The sequence below is a fragment of the Microcaecilia unicolor genome, chromosome 6, assembly GCF_901765095.1.
Source record: "Microcaecilia unicolor chromosome 6, aMicUni1.1, whole genome shotgun sequence".
NCBI classification, from domain to species: Eukaryota; Metazoa; Chordata; class Amphibia; order Gymnophiona; family Siphonopidae; genus Microcaecilia; species Microcaecilia unicolor.
Genome location: NC_044036.1, coordinates 140,872,278 through 140,899,637, shown reverse-complemented (window position 1 = coordinate 140,899,637; position 27,360 = coordinate 140,872,278). Strand labels below are relative to the sequence as shown.

At 44.1% G+C, this 27,360-nt stretch overlaps 1 protein-coding gene across 1 annotated transcript in view; it reads left to right on the top strand.

Annotated features, from left to right (window-relative positions):
* Positions 1-27,360, top strand: part of LOC115472632 (laminin subunit beta-2-like) — a 135,860-nt gene that overhangs the window by 81,830 nt on the left and 26,670 nt on the right. Inside the window, 13 exon segments of the mRNA XM_030206953.1 lie at positions 5,397-5,476; positions 6,271-6,406; positions 8,417-8,575; positions 9,702-9,829; positions 10,095-10,215; positions 10,680-10,872; positions 11,538-11,681; positions 14,721-14,920; positions 14,923-14,954; positions 16,770-16,921; positions 18,375-18,383; positions 21,848-21,877; positions 26,365-26,589. Of these exon segments, the coding sequence (XP_030062813.1) occupies positions 5,397-5,476; positions 6,271-6,406; positions 8,417-8,575; positions 9,702-9,829; positions 10,095-10,215; positions 10,680-10,872; positions 11,538-11,681; positions 14,721-14,920; positions 14,923-14,954; positions 16,770-16,921; positions 18,375-18,383; positions 21,848-21,877; positions 26,365-26,589 (1,609 nt within the window).

The following is a 27,360-nucleotide window of genomic DNA, read 5'->3' as shown; positions in this document are numbered from 1 at the left end:
AACCTCGCCCCAGCTCACCTTTTTTTTTTTTTTTTTTTTTTAAATGCTCCTTCTGCATTTGACTTGCTCAAAGTCACAAGGAGCAACAGTGGGAATTAAACCCATGTTGCCAGGATCAAAGCCCACTGCACTAACCATTAAGCCACTCCTCCTCTGCTGTAATCATATTATCATTATTGAGCATTATATCTTATACTAATCTCACTTTTGTCATATATTATTTATTTACTTATCCTAATTTACTTGATATTCTTCGCATCTTAATTGTAACAATAAGCTGGACTTCTTATTCTGTTAGTGACAATCACCATTGTGACATAATGTAAGCCACATTGAGCCTGCAAATAGGTGGGAAAATGTGGAATACAAAAGCAGCAAATAAATAAATAAAATAAAAAAAACTCTGCAAAAACTGAAAGGATGCATGTTTCCCAAAGCTGGCATGAGATAGATTTGCACACAATGGGAATGCAGTATGTGCAGATTTATCTCATGCATATTCATTGTGGTAATCCTGAAGACTCAACAGATTAGGTAATGCTTCCCAGAGAGGATTGAGAATCCTGGCCCTGTCCTTCCAGGTATTAACAGGAGTGGAGGAGTGGCCTAGGGCCAGATGCACTAAACAATCGTAAGAGCCCTTCTCTTACCGATTCCCTTAGCGAATCGGTAAGGAACGGGCATGCATTAAGAAAAGGGAATGCAAATGAGCTGCTCGTTGTAGCTCACTTGCATTCTCTAGTCCATCATTAAACAGTCAGCCAATCGGCCGGTCGAGCATGCGCAGAGCAGCCAATCGTTATGCTGGCTGCTCTGCGCATGCCAAATACGCCTCCCTATGCCGCCCGAAGACGCCGCGCTAATCACCCCCTCCGATGCGGCTCGATCCAGAGGACAGTGCAATTGAGGATGCCCGTCCAAAAAAAAACGTCCATTTTGGCCGTCATTCCCCCCCTGCAATAATAAAAACATCTTTTTTGGCAGTGCTTCACTCAGCTGAGAGACCAGGAAGTCTCTGAGCCAATCAAAGCGTGTTTAGGTCGGCTGAACGCGTTGTGATTGGCTCAGGGACTTCCAGGTCTCAGCTGAGTGAAGCACTGCCAAAAAAGACGTTTTTATTTTTGCAGGGAGGGGGGATAACGGCCAAAATGGCCACCCATCAAAAAAAACGTCCATTTTGGCTATCATTCCCCCCTGCTGGTGTTTCCCACTAGTGTATTTGTGAAGGTTTAAGCCAGGAGGGCTTGAGAAAAGGCTTTAGCTTGAAACCAAATATTTTCAGCAAAATAGTCAGGCATAGGATTACCGTATGGCTCCAGAAAAAGGAGGGCACATTGATCCAGTCCGGGTTTTGCTTCCATTGAAAGCAATGGAAGTAAAACCCAGACTGGCTCATTCTGTCTTCCTTTTTCTGGAGCCATATGGTAACCCTAGTCAGGCAGAACATTTGGGTGTCTCTTTCAGGCCCTGGGCACCAACCGGCTCTGCCTCTCAGAGCTGCAGACCCTTTCATCACTGCTCACAAGACTCCGCCTGTCTGGGAGTCTCATGAAAAGCTGGGTTTGCTCAGTTTCAGCCTCTTGGAAGAGGTGCAATTACCCAGCATGTGACAGGTGGGTCTCAAAAATAGAAAATCTTGTTTGAAGCACAAACACTTTTAGATCAAAATTAGTGTGGTATGCTTTTTAACTTCAAAAGAACCACATGCATAGATAAATAGAGTGCAGAAAACATAAATCAAGTTGTAATCTTTTAATCTATGCCTTTCCCTTGGCCTGCTCCTGGGCCTTTCATATAAAGCTCAGGGCCTGTGCTCTGTTACACAGCAGCTGGTGCTGCTAGTCTGAAGAAAAGGATCCAGGAAGTTCCAGTGAATTACATCTGTTGGTTAAAAGCTTCCACAGCTTCTATCAGACTTGTACAACTTTTATCTAAGTGGCTTTTCACTTTGAAAGGGTTAATGGTAGGGCTGGTTTAACCTATGGACCAGGTGAGGCTCTGGGCACCAAATGCCTGAGCCTGTGATGTCACTGGCCCTATACATTAAGCTGGCCAAGAGCTTATCTGGTGGCATTGCAGGGAAAAAAGAAGAGCCGGCAACCCCCTTCCTCTTTCTGTCTCAGACCACCTTCCTCTGTCTATCTTTAAAGGTAGTTTTCTCCTCCCAAATACACACAGTGTTTCACCTAATGCTACCCACATCAGCACCCCGGAATCTTCCTTCAACTGCACCCCTGTGGAAACAGGAAGTTATGTCAAAGGAGGGGCTGGGGCACAGGAAACAATGGGGGTAGCAGGTGAAATGCTGTTGGTATTCAGGAGGGGGGAGGATGGCCTGAGGGCCCATGGGGGCACCAAGCCAAAAGTTGGCTCAGGGCACCCAGGTCCCTTGAGCCGGCCCTGGTTAATAGAATCTAAAATGTAGCACAAAATAAACAAGCTGTTGGCTTGCTGAATACTATATAAGAAAGAAAAAGGTCCCCTGTGAAAGGAAGGTCTACATTGAAAAAATCCTCCAAAAGATGGTGGAAATTCAGACGATACATTCGTGCTAAGCACCTGCATCTGGCGTCAACAACTATCTGAATGACTGCATTTTCTCGGAGCTTGAAGCAGAGAAAGTATTTATACCAATTATTTCCCTTCAAAGATGACCTAACCTCCAACCATAATCACTTGTGTTTTAAATCATTCAGATTGTTGTTAACTTCTGATGCAGGCGCTTAGCACCAAAACACGACATTGTGTCAAGTCCTAATCTATCTTCTGAAGTTCCACCATCTTTTGGAGATTTGCTTTATGTTTGGAGATGTTTGTTTTATGGGGCCCGATATTCAGCCAGCGGCAGGGAGTGCATTTGCTGTCCACCGCCAGCGTTAATCCTGGATATTCAATGCCATATCAGGGTTTATTTTGGCCGCTAAAAAGTTAACTGGCTTTAGCGGTCAAAAATAGGCCTGTTATTTAAGTGGCCGGCCTATTTTGACTGCTGAATGTAGCCGGTTAGGTGCTGATTATCCAGTTAGCTCCCTCTGAATATCTGCGGTTAGGCACTTAAACACTATTTAACCGGCCAGTACTTGTTCCTGGCTGGTTAAATAGTTTTGAATATTGGGGGGATGGTCTTTTTAGTATCATAAGAAACTTTATGTTTTATCAGTTCTTACTCCAAGTTCCACTATTTATTTTTAATGGTCCACTCTACTTCCTTGTCTTTTTGCTCAACGCTATGACATTTTGACTCAACAACGTTGCACGTATAAGAGGTAAGTTTATAAATAGACACCTCTGTTTAGACTGTTCAATGCCACGGGGTGAAAGCCTGTTCTATAACGTTATCTGGGCTCTCAGATGCCATCATAGGATACAAGTGTAACCTGGTTTCGGGGCATCTAAAATGGAGGCGCCCACAGTTATATTTCTATATTAAAATGAGAGTGTGTCGATTGAAGTCTAGTCAAGTGCTTCTGTCTTCTTTCCCTTACTCTCTAGTGATATCGCACACACTACAGTTCTTCCACCCCATTTTATATACGGGTGATGTCAGGATAGGGATAATGAGGCTCATGAATTTGTATTGATGCTTATAATATACTATGCCAAACAAGGCATGTAAAGGGCTTTTACTCAACGCTTCTGAGATTCACAGGATTCAATTATTTGTGACCCACTGAGTGAAAAAGTACCAAAAGTGGGGTATGTGACTTATTTATTCCACAAGATAGAAGGTTATCAACTGTGTAACTCTGCAAAATTTCAGCCTCGGGTATGGACTAATTACATCTTTAAAAAATGAGAAATGTTTATCAATAAAAAAAAGTAGGTTTTTCAGAAAAATGCATTTGAGACAAAACTTCTATACCTCTGTAATCCATAGGAAGTTACAAACAAAATTTCAACTTTACCAGCCATGAAATGAAGTTGAAGGGGGGCAATCTCAATAAAAATGTCAGGAAGTATTTTTTCACGGAGAGAGTGATGGATACTTGGAATGCCCTCCTGCGGGAGGTGGTGGAGATGAAAACGGTAACAGAATTCAAAAATGTGTGGGATAAACATAAAGGAATTCTGTTCGGAAGGAATGGATCCTCAGAAGCTTAGCAGAAATTGGGTGGCAGCACCAGTGGTTGGGAGGTGGGGCTAGTGTTTGGGAGGTGGGGCTAGTGCTGGCAGACTTCTACGGTCTGTGCCCTGAAAATGGCAGATACAAATCAAGAATAAAGCAATATAAGATATCCTTAGACAATCCTGAAATGTGTTTATTCATTAGGAGGAAAAACCTCAAATTCAAAGGGAAACACTCCTTTGTTAGGTAACTAACATAAGGGAGGACCCTTAAATCATCATAGGTTAAAAACCTCCTGCTTTTAATAAACGGCAACTGCTCAATATTTTCAAAAAAAATATATTCATAAATATGAACCGTTTCTACTTTTTGTTAAACCACGGATCACTTATCTTTTTTATCTTTTGAGATTCGCAGTCATGAAAAATACCATCCACGGTCCGACTTCAGCCCAAGTTGTGTTTCATCTACAGAGCTGTCTGATACCACGGACCCTGAGGCAGAATGTGAAACTTGGGCCGAAGTCGGACCGTGGATGGTATTTTTCATGACTGCGAATCTCAAAAGATAAAAAAGATAAGTGATCCGTGGTTTAACAAAAAGTAGAAACGGTTCATATTTATGAATATATATTTTTTGAAAATATTGAGCAGTTGCCGTTTATTAAAAGCAGGAGGTTTTTTACCTATGATGATTTAAGGGTCCTCCCTTATGTTAGTTACCTAACAAAGGAGTGTTTCCCTTTGAATTTGAGGTTTTTCCTCCTAATGAATAAACACATTTCAGGATTGTCTAAGGATATCTTATATTGCTTTATTCTCAATTTTTCATGATTAGATATCCAAGATTGCTCTTTTGTGAGATTTAGATTTGTCAGATACAAATCAAGGTCAGGTATACATATAAAGTAGCTCATATGAGTTTATCTTGTTGGGCAGACTGGATGGACTGTACAGGTCTTTCTCTGTCATCATCTACTATATTACTATAGTACACAAAACTTTCAATAATCAAAGTTGCCCAAATTTAGCTCTCCAAACTTTTATAGCCTTTATCTGTTATTTGTAACCTCACTTTTGGTACTTTTCACTCTGCAGATCACATTTGTATTCCTAAACTCTGCGAATAGCTTTTGGTGGTCACCTCTTCTGTTTCAGTCTGGTGCATAATTGAGCCCATCCTGTAGATAATAATCTAACTTGCTGGTTGCCATGATTCTTGGTTCCACTCTTCTGCCCAATGGAAATCCTCACCAAGGATTTGCCCTTGTCCGACCCCCAGCAACATTTATTTTAAGCATCAGAAATAACGTTCTTTCCTTTCCTTTCAGCCAGAACACTGGGCTCTGAGTCATGACCTCCAAGGCTGCCGCCCCTGTGACTGTGACATTGGAGGAGCGTGGGATAACCAGTAAGTATTAATTTAGTGATACTTCACGATCGAGACAAAATGGTGCAGCTTCTCAAGAGCACTGGTGTAAAAAATCCAGGAAGGGTCCGACCCATGCTGAATCAGAAGATTAGTTTTATTCTACTCCTCCAAGAGGTGGAACACAGAATCCAAGCCACATGTGAAAAGGACTGTATGGTACAATATGATTTTTCTTCTTACACTGACACCAAATAGATGTACTTTTTACAGCACAGTGAATGTCAGCTGCTGACTTATTTTCCATCCTGCTACCTTTTATGGATTTATTTATTGGAGTTTATTAACTGCCTTTATGAAGAGATTCATTCAAGGCAGTGTACAGCAGATATGGTGTAACACAAAACTTATAATTTTATTAACAGCATAATAGTAAAATGACCAAATATAAAGATAAATACAATCAATAAGGTCAACTTGGAAATGGCAAATTGAAATGTAGTAATAGGATTAACATGATAGAGTATCAGAAATAGAATCATTTAACAGAGCTGTAAATCAATGATATAACAAAATGTCATTAGAATACAAATGATACTATAATAGCATGAAAAAAACATTCAAATAACAGAAATGATGCTAATGCTGCTCCTAAAATACAATGAAATATTTCACTATGTAGCTGAGTGGCCAAGTGCAGTTGAGATATATAAAAGGGCGAGAAGATGAATAATACAGAGTCAATTAGGATAAATCAAAGGGTGGCTAAACTGAATGGATTTTTTTTTCATTCTGCCCATTCAATGCTAGTCATTGCTTTAATTCCATCTTATCAGGTGTGCCATAGAGACTGGTCAGTGCCGATGCCGTAGTCACATGGTTGGCAGACAGTGCAGTCAAGTGAAGTCGGGCTACTATCGCATTAACCTGGACCACTACACCTACGAGGCGGAGTCTGCACTGCTTCGACAGGTAAAGGGGAAATGTACGAACTAAGACGTGAACCTCAGAAGAGAAGGGAGAGTGTATAAAGGAAAACCATCTCAAATTCACTCATAGGAAACATGTTCATTGGAGCAGCATGTGAGCTCTGTAGTCAAGCAAATGTTCTTCACTCTTTGGAAGCTTAAGCGTATCCAGCCTTATTTCCCTAGAGAGGTATTCCGCAACCTAGTCCAGTCCCTAGTTATAAGTCGTCTCGATTACTGCAACAGTATCTACGGGGGATGCACATCCACGCTACTAAAAAAATTGCAAACTGCTCAGAACACAGCAGCTCGACTCATCTTCGGTAAATTGAGATTTGAAAGTTCGAGCCCACTGCATGAGAGGTTGCACTGGCTTCCTGTGAAGGACCGTATCGTTTTCAAGATCTGCGCATTGGTGCACAAAATCATCTATGGTGACGCTCCTGCTTACATGGACACTCTCAACTTGCCGCCCAGGAACTCCCGCAAGTCAGCTCGCTCGTATCTCAATCTCCACTATCCAGCTTTTGGTGGGCTAAAACATAAGACTGTCTATGCTTCCTCTTTTTCTTATCTTAGCACTCAATTCTGGAACGGGCTGCCCCAAGTGGTCAAATTCACCCCAGATCACCCGACCTTTAAGAAGCGGCTCAAGACCTTCTTTTTCGGTAGAGCATATGCCATGAGCCCTCCTGGTGTCGCATCCTTCTGAACCATGACTGCCATAGCGACTAGTTGTCACCTTCTCCTCTCTCCCTCTCCCTCCTGTTGTTCCTCTTTCCCTCCTACGACCCTAATTACTGTATTTTGTATTATTGCTGCTTAATAGACTATTGTACGCCGCATTGAGCCTGCCCGTGGGTGGGAATAATGTGGGATATAAATGCCATAAATAAATAGTAGGTGACGGCAGAAAAAGACCTGTACGCTCCATCCAGTCTGCCCAACAAGATAAACTCATATGTGCTACTTTATATGTATACCTGACCTTGATTTGTATCTGCCATTTTCAGGGCACAGACAGTAGAAGTCTGCCCAGCACTAGCCCCGCCTCCCAACCACTAGCCCCACCTCCCAACCACCGGTGCTGCCACCCAATCTCTGCTAAGCTTCTGAGGATCCAATTCTTCTGAACAGGATTCCTTTATGTTTATCCCATGCATTTTTGAATTCCGTTACCGTTTTCATCTCCACCACTTCCCGCAGGAGGGCATTCCAAGTATCCACCACTCTCTGTGTGAAAAAATACTTCCTGACATTTTTCTTGAGTCTGCTCCCCTTCAACCTCATTTCATGTCCTCTAGTTCTACCGCCTTCCCGCCTTCCCTAAAGATAGCCTGAGGGGTGGAGGCTTAGCGTAGTAATGGTTAGAGCAACAGGCTGAGAACCAGCGAAGCCAGCATTCAAATCCCACCTCTTCTCCTTGTGACTATGGGGAAGTCACGTAACCTTCAATTGCCCCAGGTACAAACCTAGATCGTAAGCTGTCCGAGGACAGAGAAATACCTACTGTATCTGAATGTAACTTGCTTTGAGATACTACCGAAAAGGTATGAGCTAAATCTTCCTGAAAAGGTCAACTCTGCACCTCCTGAGCTGTTAGAAAGGAAGTGTCCAGGAGGAGGGAGGTACTGCTGCTGTCCAGAGTGTACATAAAATTGCGATATAAAAGTGAAGGAACTACAAATAGAGAGATGCTGTCATTTGAAAACGGACATGGAAACAACAAGAAAATGTATTTCATATTATTGCCAATACAAAAAAACACCCTCCCCAACCCCTCCCCCCAATCCTCCTGATATTTAAACACCACAGTTAGCCTTGACTTCAAATGCTGACCATGGCATTTAAATGTGTACAGGTTGTACCATAGAAAGGCTACAACAAGTCCACGATTCCCCTCACCACCAAAAAAACCCCACTTCAGATATTACTGGCTGCTGGCCTAGTCCTCTGTGACTGTCTCCGCCATGGATCACCAACCAATGATCTGTTTTTAATCTTTTGATCACAGGGCTGTTCTGTGGTGGAGAGGGAGTACCCCGTGGGTCATCTTGCCACTTGGACTGGACCTGGGTTCGTCAGGGTCCATGAGGGTGGTGTTTTGGAGTTCAGGATCAGTGATGTCCCCTTCTCCATGGAGTATGATGTTCTCATTCGCTATGAACCTCAGGTAAAAACCAGAGACGATGGAATCAAACGTGATCACAGCTGACCTTCTTGCTAGAAAGATAAGGCACACCTATAACTATGAGATTCCTATTCCGAATATATATTCCTGTGGACTTGCTTATCGTTGATTAGTACATTTCCAAATGTCTGAGGTCACATTGGTTTAGCTGAGTGATCTAGTGGTCAGAGCGGTGAACATACAACTAGGAAAGCCAAGGTTCATTTCTCCTACTGATGCTCCTTGTGACCTTAGGCAAATCACTTTGCTTTCTATTGACCCAAATACCAACTTAGAGGTCCTTTTATAAAGGCACAGGAGGGCTAACGTGCAGTTAGCACGTACCCAATCGGCACTACTGCCGGGGTAGCGCATGCACCCAGCCGTAATTCCGAGTTTGGCGTGCGCTGAATCCTACGGTAGAAAATAATTGTTTATTTTCTACCATGGGAGGCGTTCCTGGCAGTAACCGGCAGCATACCCATGTTGGCTTGCGCTGCATGGTTACCACGTGATCCCTTACCGCTAGGTCAACAGGTGGTGGTATGGGCCATACCGCCACTTTCTCCTGAATTCTATAACGCCCCTACTTAAATTTTAGTAATGCCCCCAACACACCCACACTCCTTCCATGGCCGTGCCCCCATTTCAGCTACTTGTGTTTGAATATGCGTGTGCCTCTTTGTAGAATACGCCTAAAAAGAAGCACAAGTAAATTCCAATTAGTGATAATTGGTTGCTATTGGCCAGTTATCATCACTGATTGGCTTGTTATATAGAATTATATAGAATCTGGCCCAAAGTGTGTGAACTATGTCCCAGTACTGTGTATTGCACATTCTTTCCCATCACTGCCCACTCTTTTGGAAGGTTGCTCGCTCTTTCTGATAGAGTGCACTCTCCCAAAAGGAAATCATTTTTTAAACATGAACAAAATTAAAATTCCTATAAGTGACATGGGAAACTAAACAAAATTAAAATTTTGGGGCTGCCCACCTCTAAAACTTACATGTTACATAGGCCCAACACAATGCCAGCATTATGTCTAACAAAAGGTTGCCATGAAGACTTTACTCATAAATGTACCAGAGGAAGCTTTCGATAAATGTTGTTCCCCCTTCCTTATTAGCTCCATGAGAAATGGGAAGAGGTGAGAGTATCTGTAATTCGACCAGGACCCATCCCAACTAGCAGCCCATGCGGAAACACAATCCCAGCAGATGACAAACTAAGTGTGTCCTTGACCCCCGGCTCCAGGTCAGTAGTCCATATTTTACATAGATGCTGCTGGTATTATTATTTTTCTCCACTGCTTCATCAATTTCTTGTATCCTCCTACAAATTGTCCCAGGATGTGGTTTTACCTTGTATGCATTACTAGTGTTTGGAGAATGGATTCCATGGCAGGCTATTACGTGAATATCTGGGCACTCGCATCTCTTCCTACTTAAAAGAAGTGAGAGCAATATACTGAGAATATAATATCTTGATATAGTTATTTTCCTTTTCCATATCTTCACAGGCATATTGCTCTGCCTCAACCAGTCTGCTTAGAGCATGGTGTCATTTACACCATTCGCCTGGAGTTTACCCGCTATACCCATCGACAAAAAGTTCCTAACGCCAATGTCCTGATAGATTCGGTAAGCCCTTCATTAAAAACCTGTAATTGATGATTTCTGAAGCAAGATAACAGCTCAGTTGCACAAACCCTACTAGAGGAGCATCTTCAAGAGAAAACAGAAGATGAACTGGACAGTCCTCATTTCAATTCCTGTTACATAAGTTTGTAATGTATTTCCAATGTATTTTCTGAAGTGCATTTAAATTTTTTTGAGGGATAGTTAAGTGAGGACTGCTGAGCACATGGCGAAGATAAAAACATTTGACCATACAGAATGTTTTATGGTCAGAAACCCCACTACAACTTTCAGGCCATTTGGGATACAGTGTTAAGATATAGTCAGTGTATGTATCATCACTGCAAAGAGCTCTGAGGGAGGAATGCTTAGTTCTTTGTTTTCCGGAAACTAATATTTGAGGAACAATCGTGTAAAAATGTGTTCCTCCAGGTCTTACTCATCATGGCTTTATTTTTCTGCCTCAGCTAGTGTTGATTCCCCGCTACTCCTCCATGGAGATGTTCATTGCTGGAGATCCTGCTTCCATTAGCCGCAAAGAGATGTTTGAACGTCATCGTTGTCATGACAGCAGCAAAAGTGTGGTGAAGGTGCCTACCTCTGAGACGTGTACCACTCTCATCACCAGCATGTCAGCTATCCTCCATGAAGGAGCACTGGGTAAGTACTGAGAGCTGGAGTAGGGAGGGGTTGGTGGGAGTAGTAGGTAGGGAAGGTGAAAACCTTATTTTGGTCTCATTGGAAAAAAATTCTGTGTAGGATGATCAACAAGCTTGAGTCTAGACCAAAATGGACAGATCAACCCAGTTCTGGTTTTACACCATGGCAAACAAGGAAAATAGGACTACATCTTCAGGAATGCGATGAGTAAAACCAAGATTGGCTCAGCCTATTCTTTCAGTCTTAGAACCTTATGGTCACCCTAGTTCTGTCCCATTAAGGAGCTGTTCTTTAAAAGAAAAGTCCTGTTTGGAGATGTATATATGCAGTTGCTTAAGGGACATGGATGGGGATCAGGGTCTGGGAGATTTGAACCAAGCTAATTGACAGAATACTAAATGGAGTACAAGAGAAGGGCAACTGTGACATTATACACAGACAGTGGAATGTGGCAGATCACTGGGGCCATGACCCTACCAATATTTTGCCCAATAGAGCATCAGCAATTAGAGAGATTGGGGGAGGGATTGGTTTGTTTGGCCCCTTGACATTAAGAGATTGGGATGTGGCTGGTGAGACATTTCATGTGGTAGTTTTTTGTATCTTGATATATAGACCCCCCTCCCCCATTGCTCAAGCAAATTTTCTATTTGTACTTCTCACAGCATGCCAGTGTGACCCTCAGGGATCCCTGAGCTCTGTATGTGACATCAATGGTGGGCAGTGCCGGTGTAAAGCAAATGTGATTGGACGGCAGTGTGAACGATGCGCCCCAGGGACTTATGGTTTTGGGCCTGCTGGTTGCAAAGGTAAGAGAGGCACAGGAAGCCCTCCTGATCTTTCTTCCAGTGATTTCATCCTCTCTTGTGTGGCACTTTTCTTTTCCTTTTCTGTTCTTTTAATTTTTTTGTCCTGTAATTTATTTCTGCTCCTTCAAGCTCAATTGGAATTGCCCTTTATTGGGCTTTGGCACCATGATTCATTTTTGGCTACCCAGGAATTTGGTTTTTCTTTTATATTACCCTCATTGTTATGAATGGTTAAATTACAGAAACAAAGTTTTTAAAAAGTTTTTAAGTAGAGAGGTGTGGTAGCCGTGTTAGTCCACTCTTAAAGGTTATCAATAGAAATTAAACAAAATAAAACATGGTAAAGAAAATAAGATGATACCTTTTCTAACCCATTATAAACCATAAAGTTGTATTTCTCTGTTTATTTCTCTGTTTATTACCCTCCTGTCACCTACCAACACCCATCCTGTTAGAATATCAATGAAATGCTTTGATGTCCCCATGCATACCCCCACCCTCCCACTCTGTCACTGTGAAAGTAATGCTTTGATGTTTGTCTTATATATACTATCTGCTACCACATTTGCTTATTTCCGATCTGACGAAGAAGGGCAACCTTCGAAAGCTAATCAAGAAATGTATTAAGTTATGTCCAATAAAAAAGGTATCATCTTATTTTCTTTTCCATGTTTTATTTTGTTTGATTTCTATTGATAACCTAAAAAGTTTTTAAAACCCAGTTCTTAGGCCAGTGGCATACCTAGCTTGGTTGCCACCTAGGGCCAGTTGCCACTGTGCCCCCAAAGTGCTTCATCCCCCCTCCCCCCCAAAGAGCGTTACACCCACCACCCTTCCTTCTAGCAAGGGGTGCACGGAGCAGTCACATGGCTGTTGGCTCCGCCGGTCCCCTGCCCCAGAACAGGAAGTAATGTCAGAGGGGGCAGGGGAGCGGCGGGGCTGACAGCCACACAACTGCTCACCCCCTTGCTGCCTGCTACTGCCCCCGCCACCCCGCCCTTGGTATGCTACTATCTTAGGGACCTGTTTAATAAGATGCACTAGCATTTTTAGTGTAAATATGTTCCTATGGGTGACTTAGCGTTTAGCGCATGCTAAAAACGCTAGCGTGCCCTTGGCGCAGCTTAGTAAACAGGGCCCCAGTGACGATCCTAGGTCAGCTGCCACCCGGGGGCGGATCACCGATGCGCACCCCCCCCCCCCGGGTGCAGCACAACCCCCCCCCCCCTTCTGGCGCAATGACACCCCCCAGCGCATCAACCCCCCCCCCCCCCCCCTCCGGGTGCATTCTTGACTGCAGAGAGCAGCCGTGCAGCTGTCGGCTCCGCTGGCTCCCTGCTCCCTCTGCCCCAGAACAGGAAGTAACCTGTTCCGGGGCAGAGGGAGCAGGGAACCAGCGGAGGCGACAGGCGCACGGCTGCTCTCTGCACCCCTCCAGCGGCGTGCACCCGGGGCGGACCGCCCCCACCGCCCCGCCCTTGGTACGCCTCTGCAGGGCACTAAGGCTTTTTAAAGACAGAGGACCTGATATTCAAAGGGGTTAATGGGCAGGAGAGGCTCCTGGCCTGTTAAACCCCATTGAGCTAGCTGGGCACAGCTGCCCGTAATCGGTTATTGCTGCTGAAAATCTCTGCTAACCAGCCATCCCACTAACAGCCTGGGTTAGAGGCGGACCTTGAGTGGAACCAGGACTTAGCTGGATAGCGGCAATGTTCATCCACTAATGGCTAAGTGGATAAGTTAAGTCAGTAAAAGGTGCCGAGTTAACAGGCACCAGTCTGAATATCGGCCAGTGCCAGGTTAAATTCTGGGTGACCACAGATACCCAGATATTCAATGTCGGAAGCTGACATGCCCCTGGCATTGATTATTCATGGAATTTCAGTCCACACGTGTCAGCAGCTTACAAGACGCTGACTGCCTTGGGCTGAATATTGGGCCAGGAATTTTCTCAGGGCTGATGTCTCAAAAGGGTTAATCTTTCTGCACTTTTGGAGGACACTATCACTGTTTCACGACAAATGCAGCAGTTCACTTCAGCAAAAGGAGAGCCCAGTAATTGTTCTAAGATCCATCTCTCTGTCTGTGTAACTTTTGGCTTATGCCAGACTCCTGACGGCAGGCATCACATGCCGAAACACGGCCGTGTCCAGGTCATCATGCGATGTTTGATACTCGAGAAATCTTCAAATTCTAGCTGGACTCCCAACTGTTCTTTTCAGTCTTCCCCTTGGTTGTCAATCGCTACTGTCCTATTTTGGTCCAGTCCTGTGGAAACCTTCCTCCTAATTTTCTGCACACCATGACAGAAATGAGCATCACTTCTAAAGGTTGTTGGGTATGTTCTAACCAGTGGCGTAGCTAGGTGGGGCCACGGGGGCCTGGGACCCTGGTTTGCTGGCGGGGGTCCCCAACCCCCACCAGTGAAGCCTTGTCCAGCACCAGTTCTCCGGCGCCGTTGCTTCCCTGCCTTGCTCTCTCTTCCTCCTCACATCCTGCGTGCTCCTTTTAGTGAAATTCAGCATGAAATTTATTGAGGAGGAAGAGAGAGCAGGGCAGGGAACATGGCACCACTGGAGACCGGCGCTGGAGAAGGCTTCAGCTGGTGGGGGTTGGGAACCCCACCAGCCAAGGTATTTGCTGCTGTGGGAAGCGGCGAGGCGGTGAGGGGAGCGGCAAGGTGGTGGTGGGGGCGGTGGTGGGGCGGGCAGACTAAAATGTGACCCCCCCCACCTCGGCCTCTGGCCCCCTCCGACCGCAAGGTCGGGCTATGCCCTTCTAAACCACAAATAACCAATGCTCTTAATCCTCAGTGATTCAGAATGAGGGTCCTCTCTCAAGCACTCCAACCACAATCTTTGTTGGATTCTTTGTTAGTAACAAACTTGACTTGCTTCTATGAACCAGTACCCGTTTTCTGGGTCTGAATATTCGGTTTACAGTAATTAAAAACCAGTAAAATGCAGTGTAGTTGAGTCTAGAACGTGATTAGTCATCTGTCGAGGAGACATGCAGGAACGTTTCTCTGTTCTTTTTCAGCATGTGAGTGCAGTGTGGACGGATCCCTTCACAGCTTCTGCGATCAGTCAAGTGGGCAGTGTCCGTGCCGTGCTGGAGCTTTTGGCCTCCGCTGTGACCACTGTCAACATGGACACTGGGGATTCCCAAACTGTCGTCAGTGCCTGTGTAATGGCCACGCCGAGGACTGCGAGCAGAGAACAGGGGCCTGCCTGAACTGCCGAGGACCCACACTGCTGGTGACAGATGTGAAAAGTAAGATGATTTTTAAAAATCGGGTATAACTTAGAATTATGGATCTAAGAGGAATTGTTCAGTGTTGTATGAGGTCACGGTCTGGCTAGTGAGCAGACTGTACAGAACAAGGGTGGAAGGGAGGAAAAGTTCCAAAAGACACAGGCAAACTAGAAGCTTCTAAATGTTTAGTTAGCCAAAATAGTAATCCACAATGTAGTACAGAGGTAACCCAAGTGACCTTACACGGGCCCCGTGGTTTCAGCACAAGCCTTCCTCAGGGGGTGTTGAAGATAAGCTTCACAGCTTGTGGAAAAAAGGTATTTCAGAGCACTGAACAACAAAAAGGTTTGCCAGCAACGCTAAGTAGGAGCACCTTTTGCTTTTTAAGCGGCTGTATTTTTTCAGCGTGTTTTTCAAGTACTGACTCCGTCCCTGGAACGCCCCCCAAAACAGCTCGTTTTCACTTAGGCGTTAACCACTAATTTCAGCAGCAATAACCCAGTTAAGCGCCACTGAAAATTAATGCATAACCCAAACAAGGGGATTTAACCAGTCAGCAAGCCATATTTACCTGTGAAGAAACTTCCAGAGGTCTCAACCCAAGAAAATTCTGTTGAGGGAAATGGTCAGAATCTTTGGAACTTGGAAGGATGGAAGGGAGACCCTGGAACTTGGGAGGGAGGGAGGGGGACCCTGGAACTTGGACGGAAGGGGGACCCTGGAACTTGGAGGGAGGGGACGACCCTGGAACTCGGACGGAGGAGGCAGGGGGGGACACGGCCCTGCAACAGGAGGGAGGGTGAGAACACATTTAGCCTAACAATCCCTTTCAAAACATTAATTGCAAAAGGCAATACCTTGCTAGCGCCCGTTTCATTGGTTTCAGAAACAGGCCTTTTATCCTAGTAACAGATAAGTGCATAGGAATATTATGGCAATCATATTAACAGAGAAGAATTCAGAATTATTGCTATTAAGGTTCATACGAAAAATTATGTTGATTAAGAAGTGGGTAGTGGATAACAACAATAATAATGATATCAGGAAAGGTATAATTGTCAGTATTAGGATAAATGGATAACAACATGACATAACATATAGTATGGTTACTATACTATACTGTACCATCTGAGTTTTCTATCCCGCTGTCATTCCCAAAGGATTCAGAGCGGTTGACATTTTCAAAACAACTCCAGTAATAGAGGAGACAATGACAAAAAGCATAACATCATAAATATAAAAAGCTAAAAATCAAATTTAAAAATAAAAAACAGAATTATTGTTCAAGACAAGTACGTTTCACAGAATGGAATGTTGCTATCTTTTTGGGTTTCTGTCAGGTACTTGTGACCTGGCTTGGCCACTGTTGGAAGCAGGATACTGGGCTAGATGGACCATTGGTCTGACCCAGTAAGGCTACTCTTATGTTCTTACTACACTTAAATGAGGTACAAATGCACAGGAGGCAAGCCTCATTCAATTGAAAGAAAGCTCTGGAACAAGGGGGGCATTGGACAAAAGTGAAAGAGGGAAGGGGAAGGGAATGGGACTTGATATACCGCCTTTCTGTGGTTGAACAGATCTGAGGAGTAATCTCGGGGAAATATTTCTTTACAGAAGGGTGGTGGATGCATGGAATAGACTCCAAGTAGAAGTGGTGGATTAAGTACTGTATTCTGAATTCAAGAAATCATGGGAGACGTACAGAGGATCTCTCTGAGGGAGGAAAGGGGATTGTAGAGCTTAGTAGTTGATATGGTATGATATGTCATATGGTCTTTTTCTGCCATCATTTTCTCTGTTTTTATGTGAAACAATCTTCTTAACCCACAGATGCATTGCTGGGTAATTATGGAACCCTGTCCTTGGATCTGGTGAACAATTGCGGCCATGTCCTGAGCCGAAGGACCAAAAGTGGACGCCATTTGCTGCCTCCTGTCATAAAGACAGTCAATCCAGACAAGTGATCTGTATTTGCAACCTGGGTCTACAGGTGAGTGCCCTTCAGGAAATACTGTGTTTCTGCTAACCAAGCAGCAGTAATCTTTAATAATAAAAATGAAATACACAGGTACATTAGATGTGAAATGCTTCCTCATGCTTGTGCATTACACGTTTCTCATAATGGATTTCTTATGAGATGGAAATAAATTGATTGTGCCATGTGATTTCAAAAGTGACATGACCTGTGGGACTTGTTACGTGACATTCGTGAATTCTGTGCTCATGCGAACACATTCACCGAGTTTAGTGGTGGGCACTGGATTATATATGGAGTGCAGTTGTGAATACAGAGAAATGGAGCAGGGGCTTTTTTTGAGGGGGGTACTTGCGGGTACTGAGTACCGCACCTTTTCCATTGTCTGCTAAAATTGACCCACGGACCCCAAGGTTTTAGTGAAAGAGCTCAGGCTGTAGCACACCAATTCTGCCTTGTCATAGATTCTGTGACTGGCTGCAGGGGACCTGGCTATTGTGGGGTGGGTCACTCAGTGATCACCCACACCCTGAAGAGTGGCCTAGCATTGTGAGTCCTGGCACCTTTTTTTACTAGAAACAACGCATGAAATGGAGGCACATTATGTATTGAAGATCTTCACCCACTCTGGAGGTAATTTTATATCAGGGGTCTGTTGAAGCCTGTTTTATAAAGACAACAGTCGACTATATGCGTTTTGTGAACGAGCCGGTCCATACTCAGAAATGGCCACTGACTGGAGAAATCGCTTGTTCAGGGCTATCCGCTAATTTTTTCAGTGGCTCTTAACCGGTTTATCGCTGCTGAAAATTAGCGGTCGGGCCTAAGTGAAAACTGGCTATTTTGGGGGTGGTCCGGGACGATAGAAGTGCAATTTCAGCACTTAACTGGCCAGGGTAACCGCATAAAACCCAGCTCTATCTTTATGCAGGCAACCCATAGTCGGTTAAGTTCAGAACTATAGACTTAACCAGCTCGCGTTAAGTTGGACCTTCAATGCCAGAGCCCAGCCATGGATCAGCATTGAGCATCTGGGAATAAGGCTGGCAGCGGTCAGCAAATCGCTCACCACAGCCGACATTCCTAACGTTGTGCTGACGGGGCCAGCTGAATATCTATGATAGCGCCATACATATGGCTTTGCGTTCATGTCGCTGTGTGACAATAGGCTTATCTGATTATGTTAATGGTTTGCATTCTGCTTCTGCCATGGTCTCATATATATGTGTACAACCTATCGAAACGTTTGGCTTCTATTCCAGTCCAAAGTGTCAACGTGTTCATTTTCCTTCCTGAAGTTGGATGTTCATTGTGACTGAAGGCTCTGAGACCTGCAGCTTTAGGTTTCACTTGGATTGGCTTTTACATTCAGTTGCTCACCTTTCCAATTGAGGCTTGAGACAAGTGCATAAAAATTGCCATACAGCAGGTGTACTCAGACCTGTCCTAGGGGTCCACAGGCCAGTCAGGTTTTCCGGATATCCCTAATTAATTTGTATGCCTGTCACCTCCATTATATGCAAATCTCTCTCATGTATGTCCATTAGAGTTGTCCTGAAAACCCAACTGGCCCGTGTACCCCTTTGAATACCACTATCCTATTTCCAACAGTGGTCAATCCAGGTCACAAGTACTTGTCAGAATCCCAAAACCAAGCTACATTCCCTGCTGCTTTACCCAGGGATAAGTAGAGGCTTCCCCATAAGTAGATGCTTCCCCTGTGTCTTCCCCATTCACCCATGACCTCCCATTTCCACACCCCCTTTTTTGACTCACGCATAAAATTCAAGCACGGATCCAACGCCTAAATTTCAGCATGTACATTTCAATTAAATCTAATTCATGCAATAAGTGCTTGTTAAAAGCACGGGTTATCAGCTAATAAGCTTATTATTCAATTAAATATGCACAAACCGCAACTTTTAGTGGCTCTTATAGAACTGACGCACCAATTTATTGAATTTCCCCGCAGTTTGTACCTGAAGCAATGAAAGGAAGGTTAAGTGACTTGCCCGAGTTCAGAAGGAGTGGAACGGATACTTGCAGTTCTGTACCTTATTGCCTACAGCGAGACACAAACATTTACACCAGCCATTCAGCTAGCGTACAAATGCTCACTTCTACAGTCAGCATGGTCACTACTGCGATTATACTAGAATTCCATAATTACATTACATTACATCAAGAGCTTCTAGTCCACATAACCTGATCAGTTCCATGCGGATAAGGTAACAGAAGAGAGGGCAAACCAGTACACAAATACAGGCAATAAAAGAAAAAAGAAAGCACAGCTAGGCCTTCGGATTGAGACAGAGAGTCCTTGTGATTCCGACTGTCTCATAGCCTGACGGCCCAGCTGATGAATAGTTTAAAAAGAGAACAACCATCTGGGAACACCAGAACAACCATCTGGGAATTACAAACCTAAAAGCTGTACCTCAAATATAATAGTTTCACTATTTTTAAAAATAAAACCGTCTTCAGTTGTTACGGAAAGAGACCCACAACTGAGATAGAGAGCAGACCAGAAGAAGGACGAGAATTCCATGTCGTTGTGGCTTGATACAGGATCGAAGCCGAAAGTTGTTTAAAATATTAACTGACTTAACTGTGGAAACAACAGAGATATTTTCCATGAGAGAACAATCCCACCCAATACAGGAATATTTCCTTGTAGAGTCTGATAAAACCAGTGTACACAACTTAAAATGACATCTTGCAATAACTGGGAGCCAATGAGGGGCATAATCGAAAGGGGCACCCAAGTTTTCCTGAGGACGTCCTCGCAGGACGTCCCGGCGAAGGGGCAGGAAACCCGTATTATCGAACACAGATGGGCGTCCATCTTTTGTTTCAATATACGGTCGGGGATGCCCAAATCTGACATTTAGTCGTCCCTAGAGATGGTTTGTCCTAGACTTGGTCGTTCTGATTTTCGGTGATAATGGAAACAAAGGATGCCCATCTCAGAAATGACCAAATCCAGCCCTTGGTTGTGGAGGAGCCAGCATCCTAGTGCACTGGTCCCCGACATGCCAGGACACCCTAGGGGGCACTGCAGTGGACTTCAGAAATTGCTCCCAGGTGCATAGCTCCATTACCTTGTGTGCTGAGCCCCCCATAACCCCCCCCAAAAAAAAAACCCACTACCCACAACTGTACTCCACTACCATAGCCCTTATGGGTGAAGGGGGGCACCTAGATGTGGATACAGTGGGTTTCTGGTGGGTTTTGAAGGGCTCACATTTACCACCACAAGTGTAACAGGTAGGGGGATAGGCCTGGGTCCGCCTGCCTGAAGTGCACTGCACCCACTAAAACTGCTCCAGGGACCTGCATACTGCTATCATAGAGCTGAGTATGATATTTGAGGCTGGCATAGAGGCTGGCAAAAAATATATTTTTTAAATTTTTTTTGAGGATGGGAGGGGGTTAGTGACCACTGGGGGAGTAAGTGGAGGTCATCCACAATTCCCTCCGGTGGTCATCTGGTCAGTTCGGGCACCTTTTTGTGACTTGGTCGTAAGAAAAAAAAGGACCAGGTAAAGTCGTCCAAGTATTCATCAGGGAATGCCCTTTTTTTTACCATTATGGGTCGAGGACGCCCATGTGTTAGGCATGCCCAAGGTCCCGCCTTCGCTATGCCTCCGACACGCCCATGGGAACTTTGGTTTCCGTCCTGCGATGGAAAGCCAGTTGGGGACGCCCAAAATCGGCTTTCGATTATACCGATTTGGACGACCCTGTGAGAAGGACGTCCATCTTGCGATTTGTGACGAAAGATGGGCATCCTTCTCTTTCGAAAATAAGTCTGAATGTAACTCATAATAATGAGTAATAGATATATCCAATCTTAAAGAAAAAAATAACTCTTATAGCTATATTCCGCATTGTTTGCCACCTCTTCAGTAAAGTATTGGTGCATTACAATAATCTAATTTTGATAATGGCACTTTGCATGCATAACTATTGGCTATAATTGGTGCTAATCAACAGTAATTTGCAGTTATGCACATAACTGCCCTTAGTCAGTATTCTACAATATGTGCATGTAATTTCCATAGTGCACAGCTGCAAGGGAGGTGTGGACCTGGGAGGGACATGGATGGGTCAGGGGCTTTCCTGGTTCTTACTCAACCTGCTGCTCAAACCATTGAACTAGTCCTCCAGTCCATTCAAAAAACTAGGTGGCTCCTGCCCAGTTAAATCACAGTGAGGAGGCCATCTCAGATGTTCAGTGGCACCTAACCACATAGTACCTCTGAAAATTTGGGGTGACTGCTGTGGTACTATCTGGTTAGTGCCGGGGCAGTCTGGGGGCGGAATCAGGACAGTGCCAGAATTTACCCAGTTAGGGGAAGTATTCAGTCCACATAAGTTGGACAGCCAAAACAATTAATCTGGCCACTGACCGGGGTATGGGTCTGAATGTTGCCGGTACCAATAAGTTCTGGTGGCATTCAATGCTGGTGCCCAGGTTAGTCCCCACATTCACTATCCAGGTCAAATTCAGCCAGTGACAGTCAGTTCCTTTGAAATGCTGACCACTACTGGAGGAGAGATCTTTACAATTCAGTGCCCATCAGGTGTGGTCAGATGGGGCATTGGTTCAGTTAGTCAGGTTAAAGCCAGTGATATGGTAATTCATAAGAACTGTGATGTAGCATCAGCAATGAAACTAGCACATGGTTCCATATGTCCTGGCCAATCACAAGACTGTTCCCAACTCTTCTCACACTAGCATGACCACAATATGCAAATTATTACAACACCCTCCCTCTACACCCACCCAAATGCAAAGGAGGGCTTCCAATCTGACACTATCAACTAAGTGCTAGTCTTCGACAGCTGCTCTCCTCACCCAAGGTGCCCTGCCCCCATTGCATTGTGAACATATTATATTTGTATGTTTATGGTTGTTTTCCTGCCTCAGGGATGGTAAAGAGATCGGATGGGGTTCAGCGTGAGTAATCTTCTCTATCCCTCCTCTACCCTCACCCCCTGCATGGCTTCAGCCCTCCTAGTACTCTCCTCACACAACAGAAACACCCCCGTGGCTTTTCTAGTGAAGAGAATAGAGACACACCATCACGCTAAAGTGTGAAAGACTGACAGTGTTTGCTACCAGTAATGATTTAATCAACACCCTGACCTGGGATCTGAAGGGAGGAGGTTCCAGGGGGTTTGAGCGGACAACACTAATGTTAATGTGTCTTTGATAAATCCTGCACTTTGTGTATGTTCAACACTTGCATATTCTGTTCTGTAGACCTGTTGTCTTTATGTGCACATGGAGTGTATATATGCTATACCATCATGCATGTGTAGATTTTGTTTGGTATGTAATACCCTATAGCGTGTATATACAATGCATGAAACTCCACAAGGAAACAATAGACAATTTTGAAGTTCAAGTTCATCATAACCTTGCAAAGATGAGAGTCGGGGGTCAAGAACTGCTTCTAATATTCCTACTAATGCCGCAGTTAGGTGCAGCTGCAGGACTCTTACGCACAGCTTGAAGTGAAAAAAATTATTGTGCATGCATGGAATTGGGAAACGTTGGTCTTTTTTTCTTTTTTTTTGTGGAAAAGTGCAGAACAGATGAACAGATCCATCCTAGAAGAGTTCAACTTCAAACCAATCCTTACTTCTTGCATTTGCCTTTGCTTTCATTCCTACCGCTGTTCCTGTTTCATTCCTGTGTTATTTTAACACGGCCCCGTGCACTTGCTGGTTGGAAATTTCCAAGTCTACATCTTGGTTGCATTTTTTTCTTGGTGTTGATCTGATGTTATGGGAGTTTCATTTCTAACTGTGTCTTCTAGTGGAAATTACTTTGGAGAAAGGTCTAGAAGTGGTAGCTGTGGGGAAGCTCTTATTGACAAGCTCCCCCAGTCTTTCACGTAAGGGGGGGGGGGGGGGGTTATATAAAAAACATTGGCTAAGAGGAATAATAGAGCGACTCCACTATTCTTCCTCTCCCTGCAGATATTTCTGTAAAGAAAAATGTAATGGGGCAGGTTTGACAGCAATGTTTCCTCAATAAACTGTTCTCTGGCTTCTTGTCAACAGTATCTTCAAACAGTCCTTAAACCTATTAAGAAGCATCTTTCTACATTAGATTTAGGGGACAGATTTTATTTATTTATGCACATTTATACCCCACTTTTTTCCACATGTATGCAGACTCAAAGTGGCTTACAATGTACTGATAAGGCTATCGCCTGACCAGTGGTTATACAATTACAATTAGATGAAATCGGACAGAACGAACAGGGAAAGAAGAAATAGGGGCTAAAAAAGGTCAAATGACATGTTTTTAGGAAGGACTGTAGGTAATAAAAGAATCCTCCTTAATGACCTGATTCCAATCTATACCAGAACCAGCTAAGACTGATCCCTCTAATTCGACTATTTTAATCATATTATCATCATTGATCATTATATCTTAACCTGCTCTCTATTATATGTTATGTATTATCATTCTACTGACCCTATTTACTTGAATTCTTATACATGAATCTGTAACATTATGCTGAATTTCTTATTCTGCTAATAGTGATGCCTTTGCAACATAATGTAAGCCACATTGTGCCTGCAAATAGGTGGGAAAATGTGGGGTACAAATGCAGCAAATAAATAAATAAATATGTGGAAGTTCTGAAGTTGGCTCTCCGAGATAGGCTGGTCTTAGCTAGATTCCAGATGCTGAGACGGTTCAGAGTGGCTTGAACAGCATGCAATTGTAAATAACAAAATCACAAATTCTTACTGCTTCCTGGCATAAGCAAAGAGAATTTGTTTTCTCCTTTTTTGTTGAGATAAACATGCCAAACTGAATTAGCGCAAGACTTTTCTAGAAAATTTTCTAGAAATGTCATTTTAAAAATGACACCTTGCTTGCAGGTCTGCAGGTAGTTTTGTAAGCAAATTTTGAAAAGGAAGTACCCCATGGAGTTTCCCTTAAAAAAAAACTCCAGGCCACAAGTTGTTTCTGTACCCACAGATTTTGCACCTAGTGTAAAATCAGTATCATAATGCATGTGGAGAGATTTCAAAATAAAATCCCTGTGCATTTTCTGCTGCCTTCACCAAATGTGATGTGGGTTTAAAAGTATCCTGACTATGAAATGGAGAGGAAGGGCAGTTTTCAACCAATGATTTTATCCAGGGAGCTGCTTAGTTATCTGGGTAAACTCATTGAGCCCGATATTCAGTCGGTGGCAGGCAGCGCGTTTGCTGTCCGCCATTGCCGTTCAACCCAGATATTCAATGCCAGGCTGTATCCGGTGACCAGCATTGAGTATCTGGCTTTATTTTGGCTGCTACAAAGCTAACCAGCTGTGTCGATATTCAGCACTAACCGGTTAACTTTTTAGTGGTCAAAGATAGGCCTGATATTTAAGCAGCCTATTCTGACCGCTCAACACAGCCAGTTTGGCACTGAATATTCACGCCTAACTGGCTAGCCACTAACTGGGATATTCAGTGGGAGATAATCGGTTATCTCTTGCTGAATATCTGTGGTTAGGTACTTTAACACTACTTAACCGACCAGGATTAGCTCCTGGCCGGTTAAATAGCTTTGAATATCAGGGAGATTGAAAATTACTTGTAGAAAGCTGTACCAGATTAAACTAGCAATATATTGCAAAAAAATACAGACAGGTGGTTTACTCTTTATTGAATGACATAAAGAAACATCTGATACTGACCGGATGAATTTGTGTGACAGCCCTGGGCAGGTCAACCATCCCTCAACATTCCCTCCCTCTCCCCCCACCCCACTGAGGGCAGCAGCATACTTCTTGCCTTCATTTGTCGTTTGCTGGCCTCACTCTGATCATGCGGTGTTGGCAGGTCCTGGGAGACCAGTTCAGATTTAAGATTGAAGGTAGCAAAGGAGAAGCAGAGTGACAGACCCAGGTGAGAAATGCTGTTCTTCTGTTGGTGGGATGGAAGAGAGAATTTGTGTCTGACCTGTAGATGTGCTCCTTCTTTTGTTTGCCTTTGGAGAAGGGAAAACTGCAAAGGCTAATTTTGACTCAGACTCTGTATGTCCTTAGGGAAGTGGCTGGATGGCCATCACAACTACAATTGAAATTCATTAATTGCACAAAGTCAGATGGGAACCTTGGCAAAAGAGTTTGCATGTGGGTTCCCACATCAGCAAAAGACTGCTCTGTGACATAAGCAGTGGATCAGGGTAGGAGATCATGGCCGTGACCCAACCAACTTTGTGCTCCACATTGTATCAGCAGCTAGGGAATTTGGAGGATGGTATATTTTTCTCCCCCTACGCCAACCAAAAATGCAGCTACCTCTTCCTTTGACACAGGAGAGGTGATTGTTAGGGTTACCATACGTCCAGATTTCCCCCAGACATGTCCTCCTTTTCAGCGGACTGTTGGGGGTCCAAACAGTTTTTTTCAAGCCAGCCCATTTGTCAGGGTTTCTGGGTTGGCAGGCAGGCTGGCTTGTGGGCAGGCGGAAGGACAGGCTTGCCTTCTCCCCCTTCCCACCCCCACCCCGCCTATTATGGTGGTCTAGAGGCCTCTTTGAGGCAGGAAAGAGCTCCACTCTTTCCTTCTCAGTGACGCTGACCTCCCTGCTACCTCCGCTTCTTGAAAATGGCTGTCGAGACTTCAAGCGGAGGCCTCACGAGACTTCGCGGAAGTCTTGCAAGGCCACTGCTTGAAGTCTCAGCAGCCATTTTCAAGAAGTACGGCAGCTGGGAGGTCAAGGCAGTGGGCAGGAAAGAGTGGGGTTCTTTCCTGCCACGAAGAAGCCACTAGACCACCAGGGCTGCAAGGTAGGCCTAGGAGGGGAGGGAGAGAAGGAAGCAAGCTGCTCGAGGATGGGAGGGAGAGAAGGGGGCAGCTGCTCATGGATGGGAGGGTAGAGAGAGGAGAAGGGAACATGCTGTACATGGAGGGAAGGGAAGGAAAAAGATAGAAATTCAGCACACGGATAGAAAGGATGGAGAGGGACATGCTGCTCATAGATGTTTGCTTTTTTGGAAATTTACATCTTTTCTAAATTTGTTCTTAGACTATGGAAGAAAATTCATTTCTATTACTTTTACCAGTATTTTAACTGATTATAGAATCTGGCTTCCTTGGATCAAAGTGACTGTGCAGCTGGGGTGGGACCAGGGGCAGGATGGGGCAAGCAAGGGGTGGACTGGGGCGGGGCGACATTTTATATTTTGTGTCCGCAAATATGGCAACTTTAGTAATTGTGGAAGAGCTCGTGTCTACCTCCATTCTTCAGGAGTCTCTGAGGTAGGTTTCTGGCTGTGGTGGGGCTTATAATCCCCAGTCTCCTACTGTACGAGTAACCGGAGAGTGAGGCAGGAATATCAGCTTTTGGATAGAAAAAAAATCAAGAAAGCCACACTATTAGCGGATGCTTGACTGAAACTAAACAGTGTGTCTTGTTCTTAAGGTTCTCGCTGTGATGAATGTGCTCCTGGCTATTATGGGAACCCATTTCAAGCTGGTGGCAAGTGTCTACCCTGCCAATGCAACAACAACATAGATACCACCGACCTGGACGCCTGTGATCGAAGGACTGGTCAGTGTCTGAAGTGCCTTTACAACACCGAGGGAACGCACTGCGAGCACTGCAAGACTGGCTACTATGGAGACGCATCCCGGAGAAACTGCCGAAGTAAGTTTATGTTTATGTTTAATTAAAACTTGCTATACCGCCTTTTCTAAAAATATAGGTCAAGGCAGTGTACAATACATTAAAAACATAAATAAAGAGAATGAAATCAGAACTCCATCAATATGATAGGAAAGATTCCAATCATACAAGAGAACAACCATACTAAAAACGTACAGAAACACATAATAACTGGCTCCTGAAAAACATCCCACCTTCCTATGACTATGTTTCAAAAGCATGTACAAAAAAATTTCTTCAATTATAACTCCTTACGAGGGGGTATGGGTAAAGCGTTCCACCATAATGAGCAATAAAAAAGAAAGCTGATTGGTGCATACATTCAAGATGCACCTGTGATGGCGGGGGGGGGGGGGGAGGAGAGGGAGATTTAAATGTTGTTCAAAGTTGGAACAGAGAGTATCATGAAACATCTGAAAAAAATCAAATCAGACAAATAAGAAGGAGCATCTTCATAAAGTGCACAATGAGTTAAATTGGAAACGAAATTGAAATAGAAGCCAATGCAGCTTCTGAAGAATGGAAGTGATACGATCGAATCTTTTTGCTCTACAAAGAAATCAAGCAGCTGTATTTTGCAACAATTGTAAATGCTTAATCTGGTATAAAGAAACACCAGCATAAATGATGTTACTGTAATCTAATCATGAAAAAATAAGAAGCCACAAGAATATGTAAAGTCTTGAAATCGGAACAAAAACCAGACTGTACAAAGTCGCCTAAAAAGCCCGTCTGCATCACTGAGGATACTTG